We start from the raw sequence: 10,624 nt of genomic DNA, 5'->3' as shown, positions 1-10,624 counted from the left end.
GACTGCCAGTACCTGGAGAGCCCCTCCCCCGTTCCGCCCCGCCCCGCACGCTGGCGGCGGGAGCGCGCCTCCGCCAAGCCGCGCCGGTGCACGAGAGCGCGCGCCTCGGCGCGGGAACGCGCCCCGGGGAGAACCCGAGCAAGATGGAGGCCGCGCGGAGGCCGCCTCCTGGGCCGAGGCAGCCGCTGCTGGGAGCGCCGAGCCGGGGCGCCTAGGCCGTGCCAGTCCCGGACCCACTGCTCTGGACCGGGCCCAGGTTGGTCTCCCTGCACCCCGTTCCTGCGGCCGCAGCCTCCGCGCGCGTCCGGCCTGGGAGCCGGGCAGCCGCCCCCCACCCCCACCTCCGGCCCTACCCTGGCCCGGTAGCTCCCCAGCGCCCCAGGGATAGCCCCTGCCCACTGCCCGCCCCTCGAGGCCCGAGCTGTCTGCCGGCCCTGGTCCCTCGTCCCCTTGGCCTGGAAAACCTCTCTCCTTAGCCCTGGCCCGCCAATCCTAGGCTCCCCCCCAGCCTACATCCAGTCCTGTCTTCTAGGGGACCCCCCCAAAACCCCTGCCCCGTGTTCAGACTCTGCAGTCCCAGCGCCCGACTCCCCACTAGCCTCATCCTGATTCCTGCACTTCACCCTCCCTGTCCCAGCCCCCATTATCACCTTCCCAGGCCCCTGTGTATCCCCTTCTTATCCCCTCATAGAAGCACCAACCCCCCTCTCCACAGCGCTTTTCTAGACACCCAATACCAAACCTTTTACCCCTAATACCTGTCCCCAAATTCCCTTCCAAGCTCCCTATTTACAGCGCCTCTGTTAATATACCCCAATACCGGTCCTCAGCTTCCATTCTATCTCTCCATGGTCCCCTCCTACTCCCTCAATTCTGGTCCCCAAACCCCCTTCCCAACACCCCCATGACCACTTTCTAGTCAGCCCCCACTTCCATCTCCCATATCCACATCCCATCCCCCCCATCCCAACCCCCCAACTTTCACATGGCCTCTTCCTAGGTCCAATCGGAGATCTTTGCCCCCTCTAGACACCGCCCCAACACTCAGGACCCTCTCCTAGCTCTTCCATACTCCCCCCTGATTCCCCCCAGCTCCGCCCCAGGCTCCGCCCTCGAGAGTTCTTCGGCTCAGGGCAGCTTCTCGCGTGCGTCCCCAGCTCCCGCCCGCCCGTCAGCCCGGCAGCCCGGCGGTCGGTCCCGGGCCGGCGGCCCCCGCCAGCCGCCGTCGCCGCCGCCGGCCCCGCCCCCGGGCACCATGCTGCCCTCGCAGGAGGCCTCCAAGCTCTACCATGAGCACTACATGCGGAACTCGCGGGCCATCGGCGTGCTATGGGCCATCTTCACCATCTGCTTCGCCATCATCAACGTGGTGGTCTTCATCCAGCCCTACTGGGTGGGCGACAGCGTGAGCACCCCCAAGCCTGGCTACTTCGGCCTCTTCCACTACTGTGTGGGCAGCGGGCTGGCGGGCCGCGAGCTTACCTGCCGCGGCTCGTTCACCGACTTCAGCACCATCCCGTCCGGCGCCTTCAAGGCAGCCGCCTTCTTCGTGCTGCTCTCCATGGTGCTGATCCTCGGCTGTATCACCTGCTTTGCGCTTTTCTTCTTCTGCAACACGGCCACGGTCTACAAGATCTGCGCCTGGATGCAGCTCTTGGCAGGTAGGGGAAAGGTGGGGATGGGACCCCTAGAACCCTCTGACCCCTTCCAGGACCTCTTCTTGGAGGGGTCAGAGATAGATTCTGCTCTTCTATCCAAAGACACACCTCCTTGGCAGCCACTGGGGAGGGGATTTATGAGAGAGAGACACCTTGGAGCAGTAGGTAGAGCCTTAGAACTGGGTCTTTGAATGTGTGTGCTTGGATATGGGCAGACTGCATTTAGTGATGGGTTAGTGTTATGTTAGAGTCTCTGAGAGTCTCTTTTGGCTGTCTTAAGGGAGATAATTATCTGAACGAGGAGTTACTCTAGGAGTGAGCAATTTCTGTTGCATCAAGAAAAGCATGAGATGAGGGAAATCAAGAGATGTAACTTTGACCTTTATCTTGGTGACATTATCAACTTGGGTGTTTCACTTTATTTCTCTGAGGCTGGGTTTCCTCATCTGTAAAACAATGGAGAAGTTTCCAAGAACAAATGAAATAGTATCTTGTAAACTTTAAAGTTCTATATTAAGATAAAGGAAGGTAATAGGAGGTTGTCTGTAGTGTCTATCTAGTGTTTGAAATGTGGGTGGTTGACAGAATTTGGCAACATGGGGGTCTTGGGAGGGCAGATCTCCACCTCCTACCCCCACCCAATGCAGGAAAGGTTCTGGTACTATGCCCAATGGGAATGAGTCCCTGGGACCCTTTGAAATGTTTAGCTAGGACAGACATCTTACCCTAAGAACCAGAGAAGGGACTTTTGGAAATAGGAACTGCTGAGACTGTATTCCAGGATCCATTAGTGTCCCCATCCCCACCTATCTTTTGATCGAAGGCAGATTTTGAAGATTCAGCAACTTGGGTATTTGCCTAATTGCAGGCAGGGAAGAAAGTTGGGCTGGGGAAAGGCCAAGATATAACAGGAATGGGGGAGGAGGGCTAGGAAAAGTTTGGAGCTCTCCAGGGATGAGAAAGAGAAGGGAAAATGTGATGAGGTGCAGCAGAGATGGTCTTTCAAAATAAGTACCTCAGGGCGCTCAACAAGTGTGAGCCTCTTCAAAAGAGACTCCCTACAGGAGGTGTTATATCACTCGCTGATAATTCCACTGCTCAAAACATTGGAGGGAATTCTCTTTGGAGTGTGAGATGTGTTCTCTTGAACATCATCATTGACGGAAACCTCCATCTTTTAAAGGAAGAATATGACTTTTGGAAATGGCTGAAAGTCACTTAGGGCCAAGTATAGAAAATACAATAGGTGATCAAATTGGGAGTTGTCACCTGTGATGAGAGCCAAGGTATGAAGGCAAAATCATGAGGCTGGTTTGCTTCCCCAAGAGGACTTTTACAAGTAGAGGGAGGAATTACTGTCCCATTGGAAGGGTTTTCTCTACTCTCAAAAGGACTACTTTGAAGAAAGCTGTGTTAATTCAGAGGAAGACATCCTAATGAGCTTGTTTCAAATCTGTCTCACTCCATCTACTTAGATGTGGGTCTTTTAGGACCTTTGAAGTTGAGGAAGAAGAATTGTAGTGTGTGGGAGATATCTCTCCATATTTCTCCATGGTACCCAGAAGGTGATTTTATCTATTTTCATTCTATTTCCTCCAAAAGCAAGCTGGAAAGAATATATTCTCATCTGGAATTCTCAGTTCCTCAGCCTTAATTTGGAGTCTGCAGATGGGTTGCTGACCTCTTGACCTTCCAAGTCTCTGTAATTTATGTGGGTTTAATCTTTGGGATTTGATGAAGTGTCCAATAACCCTGTGTAATTATAGAATTTCAGGGATCATAGAGATAAGCTCCTTCAAACCCCACCCTCCCAACCCCTCCATTTTAAAGAGAGGAGATTAAAACTAGAGAAAAGGTCTTACCCAAAGTCACACAGCCAGTAGTGGAGTAAACTAGGTCTTGACTCCCGGCCCAGTGCTCTTTCCCTTGTGTTGTTGCCCCACCTGAGGGCTGAGGAGGCCAGTTAGCAGAGGTGAACAGTTTATTCCATTTTGCTTAGAGATTTCTGAGTTCTCTGGGTAAGTGGCTGATCCACTTTGTTTAATAAAGTGACAACAGGACAGAAGCCAGAGCACTGGACTATGAGTCATGGGATAGGGTCTTGTCTGACTTTGTCTGGGTGATTCACCCTGCAATATTAAGCACTTGTTTTTAGCTTAAATCTAAGTTTTGTCACCCTTACAGTGGGAGACTAACCAGTTACATTAGTGGATTGAAAGTATCTCTTTCAGGCCTGTGGGTCTCCTAAAACAACTCTTTCACCAAGATCATTTTATTCAGAAAGTAAGAAATCGGTCACTCTCAGAGGAACCACAGAGCAGCAAAGGGCCTTGTTTATATCAGGTAAGAATTAGAATTCTTGTTCAAGTGAACTTTTATTCAAGTATTTTAGGCTCTTTTTTAAAAGTTTATTTCTTTATTTTTGAGAGAGAGAGAACAAGTGGGGAAAAGGCAGAGAGAAAGAGGGAGAGAGAGAGAGAGAGAGAGAGAGAGAGAGAGAGAGAATCCTAAGCAGGCTCAGCACTGTGAAGCTCAGACTCATGAACTGTGAGATCATACCTGGGCTGAAGTCAGATGCTTAGCCACCTGAGCCGCACAGGCACCCCTATTTAGACTCTTCTAAGTGCAGAACACTGAACTATTGGGAAGATGTAAAGATACCTATTCCTTTATTTATTCTTTACTTATTCTGTGATCATCCCTGTGCTAGCTGCTGCAATACCGAGATCATCCTGGTCTCCAGGGATTTAGGCTATACAGCGCAATTCTCGCTCTCAGGAAGCTTACCATCTAGTTGGGTCACTATACTGGGCAGTATTCGTTCAATGACAAGTGACAGAAACCCAACTCAAGATGGCTTAAATAAATAAAAATAAAATAAAATAAAGAGGGTGGGGTTTTGGCTCACATAACTTAAAAGTCAAGAGTATCTTGCCTCAGGGGTGCCTGGCTGGCTCAGCTGGTAGACTGTGTGATTCTTGATCTCAGGGTTGTGACTTCAAGCCCCATGTTGGGTTATAAAGATTACTTAAAAATAAAATCCTAAAAAAAAAAATACTATCTTGCTTCAAGCAGAGATGGATCCAGACACTCAAATAATGCCATTTAGAATAGGTCTGTCTCCATTTCTTGGCTCCATCATTTTAAAGTCCACTTCTCTCTTGAAGGTGATAAATAAGGCTACTAGCAGCTCTGAGTTTATACTGCTTTAGCCTAGCAATGCCTGTGGGAAAAGGACATCTGTTAGTGATTCCAGCAAAATTTCAGGGCTGATTCTCATTGGCTCACGCTTTGGCCACAGGTTCATCACTTAGTTAACCAATATGACTTTGTCTAAGGCCTCAGTCACATGCCCACATGGACGGATAGTGGAGACAGGTCACTTCCTAAAAAGGGAAATAAAGTGTGACCTCTGATAAGACAGGTGCAGAAAGAAGCCTCACTCTGGAGGGTCTGAGCACTAATATATGCTGGATCATAAATGCTGTGGAAACCCAGGGCACTTGAGGAGGTGGCCCTTTAGTTGGCAGGTGAGGCTTGAGTGGAAAGTGAGGGTGTGGACGGGTGTGAGGTGTGGGAGAACATTCTTTTTTAAAAAAAAATTTTTTTTTTAATGTTTATTTATTTTTGAGACAGAGAGAGACAGAGCATGAATGGGGGAGGGGCAGAGAGAGAGGGAGACACAGAATCAGAAGCAGGCTCCAGGCTCTGAGCCATCAGCCCAGAGCCCGACGCGGGGCTCGAACTCACGAACCGTGAGATCATGACCTGAGCTGAAGTCGGATGCTCAACCGACTGAGCCACCCAGGCGCCCCTATGGGAGAACATTCTGAATGGAGAGGGAGACCATGGGCAGAGACACAGAAGTGAGAAAGCCACATCAGGCTTGAGTGTGACATCCACATAGGGGAGCAGTGGGAGGAGAGGTGAGGAAGAAATGATGGGGTTACAGTGTGCCAATCTCTGAATACTGTGTCGGATATTTGGACTTTAATCAGTAAGCAGTTCAAAGCTACTACAGCTATTATTATTATTTTGGAAAAATAGTTAACATTTCTGAGCCTTCATTGTATGCTCGGCCATGTCAACATTTACATGCAGGGGATGCCTAGGTGGCTCAGTCGGTTAAGTGTCCAACTCTTGATCTCAGCTCAGGTCTTGAGCTCGGGGTCGTGAGTTCAAGCCCTGCATTGAGCTCTGCACTGGGCGTGGAGCTGACTTAAAAAATAATAAAATAAAAATAAATAAACATTTACATGCATACTATTATTTAATCCTCACAACAGTCTATGCAGTAGGTACTATTATTACTATTTTGTAGATGAGAACACTGCGCCTCAAAGAGGATTCATTTGTCCAAGATGATAAGTGGCAGAACTAGGATTGTAACTTGGTCTGTCTGACTCTAAAGCCCAAGGATTTATGAAGGATTTATAAAGGAGCATTAATGATGGGAGCAATGGTGGGAGGTTTTTGGCATAAGACTCGAATGTTAAGTGGAGAGGCTGTAAGACCCACGTGGCTCTTCATGGAGTTAGTGGTCACTTCTCATGGTATCTCTGCTACTCTTTACCTGGTCTTTCCCACTTAGAGAGAACACATAATGTGCCAGCTTCCGGGCTAGACATTTTCATATCCATTATGTCATTTACTCTTCATCTGTTGAAGCGACTTGCCCAAAGGTCACACTTCTGTCAAAAGGTGGAGCTGAAACTTAACGCAAATCTAAATGGATCTAGTACCTCTTCTTACCACCAAATTGGAACCTGGGGGAGGAATACAGAAATTACAAGGTACGGCTGTCAGCTGTCAGCTCTCTCTACTCAGTGTTTACCTGTGGGCTGGGTGAGGTTAGCCAAGTGGGGGTTGCTGGCTGGAGTAGAGACGCAGGCTGGAAGCCTGGTTGAGAGTCCGAGGGGGCAGAGTAGGGTAGTGGTTTAGAGCAGAGGACTTAGAATTCTCTCTCTGTTCCTTCCCAGATGTGTGGCCCTGTATAAGTGGGTTTCCTCTCTGTCTCAGTTTTCTTTTCTGTAAAAAAGAGATTATTATTATTTTTTAAGATTTTATTTTTAAGTAATCTCTATACCCAGCATGGGATTAGAACTCAACCCGGGATCAAGAGTTGAATGTTCCACTGACTGAGCCAGCCAGGTGCCTTGGGGAGATTATTATTGTACTTATCTCAGAAGTGGTAGAAAGAAATAAACACCATGTTGGGTGTAAATCACTGAATGTGTTCCTAGTGTACAACAGGCACTCAATAAATGGTTATGTCATTCCTGTGACATAGTCTGAGTGAAGAGCAGCTTGGGAGGAGCTCTTGCTGCTCAGGTGGGAGAGTTTGGATTGCTGGGATGATCAAAGGCCACGAGAAGTCATTAACAGTCAGCTGAAAAAGGTCTTACAAATCAGCTGTCCCAACTGCCTCATTTTACAGATGAAAAAACCTAGTCACAGAGAGAAGAGACAAGTTCATATCACAGAGTGAGGCTCTTCTTTCCACAGAAGGGAGATGATTCTGACCACAATTCATTCAGTACTCAGTGTCAGGCACTGCCTGGGTGCTGGAGTCACCGCAGGGAATAGGATGTGGGAGGTGGTGTGGGTGCTGGGGAGACTGAAGGTGGGGATGGCAGCAGGGGGTTGGTGATCCTGAGGTGAGCACCTTCCAGCCTTCCCAGCCTTAGAGTGTGTATCCACACTCCTCCCTATTACTTTGGGGTTTGTTTCAGATTTGGTTTGGGATTTTATTCATCCCATATACCTTTGTTTTAATTTTTTTAATGTTTATTTATTTTTGAAAGAGAGAGAGAGAGACAGAGACAGAGACAGAGTGAGAGCAGGGGAGGGGCAGAGAGAGAGGGAGACACAGAATCTGAAGCAGGTTCCAGGCTCTGAGCTGTCAGCACAGAGCCCGATGCGAGGCTCGAACTCATGAACCAAGAGATCATGACCTGAGCTGAAGTCGGATACTTAACCAACTGAGCCACCCAAGCACCCCCAGTACATCTTTGTTGTATGTGTATGTCCCGCTGAGCACATTAGGGGGATTTCTTTCTTCCCCCACTCCATTGTCTTTCTTCCTCCCCCAACTGTCCCTTCCTTCTTTCTTTCCTTTTTTCCACCCTCTCTCCCTACACCTTTCCTTTCTTTCTCACAACAGTCCTTTACTGACAGCCTCCCCTGTGTGTTAAGCCCCATGCTAGGCTCTGGGGATCTGTATGAGGGTTTGCTGCCAGGCTGCTCACAGAGTAATGGGAGAGGCAGGAAAGAAGACAGATCATCACTTTGTGCATGACACATGAAATGACTGAGTCAAGCACAGGGTATTCTAGGAGCACAAAGGGGACTTCTGACACAGTTAAGGACAGCCAGGGAAGTCTTCCAAAAAAGTCGCAGCATTTGATAGAGAATAGGGAGGAGGGAGAAGGGCATCCAGGCAGAAGAAACAGTATGATCCTAGGCATGAGGATGGATAATGGCCTGGTGTGTTTTGGGAACTACCAGCAATTAGGGCAAGGAGTAGTGAGTGTTCAGAAAGGGAAGCTAGATCATAGAGGCTTCTAAGCCATGGTAGGGAGTTTGCAGACTATCTGTTGGCATATAGTTGTTGAAAGTTTTTTGGAGAATAATTAACACATGCACATGATACAAAATTCAAAGGTAAAAAAGGTATACAATCAGACATCAATCTTCCTTCCTGCCCTCATTCCCCAATGATCCTCTCAGAGTTCTCTGGGATAACCCCTATCACCATTTTCTTGAGTATCCTTTCCAAGAAATCTCACAAAATACAAGCAAGTGCAAACAATTTTTTTTTTTACAAAAATGGCTTATTAGTTATCTATAGATGTATAACAAATTACTCCAAAACTTAGTTGCTTAAAGTAACCAGTATTATCTCAGTTTCTGTGAGTCACAGGAATGTGGAGCAGCTTAGATGGGCAGTTCTGGTTCAAGGTTGCTCCTGATGTTACAACCAAGACCTCAGTGGGGGCTGTGGTCATCTCAGGTTGACTGGGGCTGGAGGATCCACTTCTAAGTACCCTCATGTGTTGGCAGAAGCCCCCAGAATGAGTGATCCGAGAAAGCGGGAGAAAGGAAGAAGCTGTATCGCTTAACCTTTCTTTTTGGCAACAGTTTTATTGTGATATAACTGATACGTCATACAGTTCATCCATAGGAAATGTATAATTCAGTGGTTTTTAGCATGTTCATAGAGTTGTATAACCATTACCACAATCAACTTCAGGGTTCTGTCAGTACCTCAAGAAGAAGCCTTATACCCTTTAGGTATCTCCCCACAAAGCGCCTATCCAACCTCCCCAGCCTTTGAACAACCACTAATTGACTTTCTGTCTCTCTGTATTGGCCTGTTCTTCATATCAATGGGATCTTACATTATGTGATTTTGGCATCTGGCTTCTTTCACTTAGCATGTTTTCAAGGTTCATTCATGTTATAGCATATATCAGTACTTCATTCCTTTTTATGGCCATAATGTTGCATTGTATGGATAGACCACATTTTGTTTATTCATTCATTAGTTGATTGACATTTGGGTTGTTGTGACTTTGGGGCTATTATGAAGAATGCTGCTATGAACATTTGTGTACAACTTTTTTGCATGGATGCACGTTTTCATTTCTCTTGGGTATATACTTAGGAGTGGAATTGCTGGCTCAAATGGCAACTCTATATTTAACATTTTGAGGAACTGCCAGATTGTTTTCCAAAGTGGCAGTACTATTGTGTATTCCCACCAGCACTGTATGAGGGTTCTTATTTCTTCATATTCTCATCAACACTTATTATCTGACTGTTTAAGTTATAGCCATCCTACCAGGTGTGAACTGGTATCTCATTGTGGTTTCGATTTGTGTTTCTCTAATTATTCATGGTTTCCTGTGCTTATCGACCACTTGTATTATCTTTTTTGGAGAACTATCTATTCAGATCCACTGTCCATTTCTTAATTGGGTTATTTTTCTTTTTTTATTATTGGGTGGAAAGAGTTCTTTGTATAGTTTAGATATAAGTCCCTTATCAGGTATATGATTTGCAAATGTTTTCTTCCATTCCATGGCTGTCTTTTGTCTCTCTTGATAGTTTCCTTTGAAACACAAAAGTTTTTAATTTGTATAAAATCCAGCTTATCTTATCTTTTTTTCTTGTGGTTCTTGTGCTTTTGGTGTCATAGCTAAGATTCCTTTGCAAATCCAAGGTACAAAAAACTTACCTCTGTGTTTTTACCTAGGAGTTTTATGGTTTCATTCTCCCATTTAGATCTCTGATCCATTTGAGTTAATTTTTATATATGAGGTAAGGTAAGGAAGGATCCAGCATCCTTTTGCATGTAGCAATCCTGTTGTCCCAGCACCATTTATTGAAAAGATTATTTTTTCTCGAATGCTCTTGGCACCCTTGTCAAAAATCAATTAACCATAGATACATGGGTTCATTTCTGGACTCTATTCTAGTCCATTGATCTATATGTCTGTTCTTCTGCCAGTAGCAGACTGTCCTGATGACTGTTGTTTTGTAGTGACTTTTCAAATCAGGGAGTGTGATTCCTCCAACCATGTTCTTTTTTAAGATTGTTTTGCCCATCACATTGCCTTTTTAAATTAAAAAATATTTTTTTTTAAATAAGCTTCATGTCCAGTGCAGAGCCCAATGCAGAGCTTGAACTCACGGCCCTGAGGTCAAGACCTGAGCTGAAATCAAGAGTGGGACACTTAACTGACTAAGCCACCCAGGCACTGCATCACACTGCCTTTTATGTCCTAATCTCAGATATCACATTCCACCGCTTTTACCACACCTGACTGTTAAGATTTTTCCATTTTAGTGTATAAAGAGCTACTTTTAGAAAAATGTTTATTTATTTATTTTGAGAGACGGGGTTGGGAGGGCAGAGAAAGACGGAGAGAGAGAATCCCAAGCAGGCTCCACTCTGTCAGTGC

The 10,624-nt window shown here is 46.4% G+C and overlaps 1 protein-coding gene across 1 annotated transcript in view; it reads left to right on the top strand.

Annotated features, from left to right (window-relative positions):
* The first annotated feature begins 1,247 nt into the window (after positions 1-1,247).
* LHFPL4 (LHFPL tetraspan subfamily member 4) overlaps positions 1,248-10,624 on the top strand; it is a 29,120-nt gene continuing 19,743 nt past the window's right edge. Inside the window, exon 1 of the mRNA XM_007075505.3 lies at positions 1,248-1,661. Coding sequence (XP_007075567.1) covers positions 1,256-1,661 — 406 coding nt within the window. The 5' untranslated portion in view covers positions 1,248-1,255. The remainder of the gene's footprint in view (positions 1,662-10,624) is intronic.

This window comes from Panthera tigris, chromosome A2, assembly GCF_018350195.1.
Source record: "Panthera tigris isolate Pti1 chromosome A2, P.tigris_Pti1_mat1.1, whole genome shotgun sequence".
Lineage (NCBI taxonomy): Eukaryota > Metazoa > Chordata > Mammalia > Carnivora > Felidae > Panthera > Panthera tigris.
This window is presented reverse-complemented; position numbering and strand designations above follow the sequence as displayed.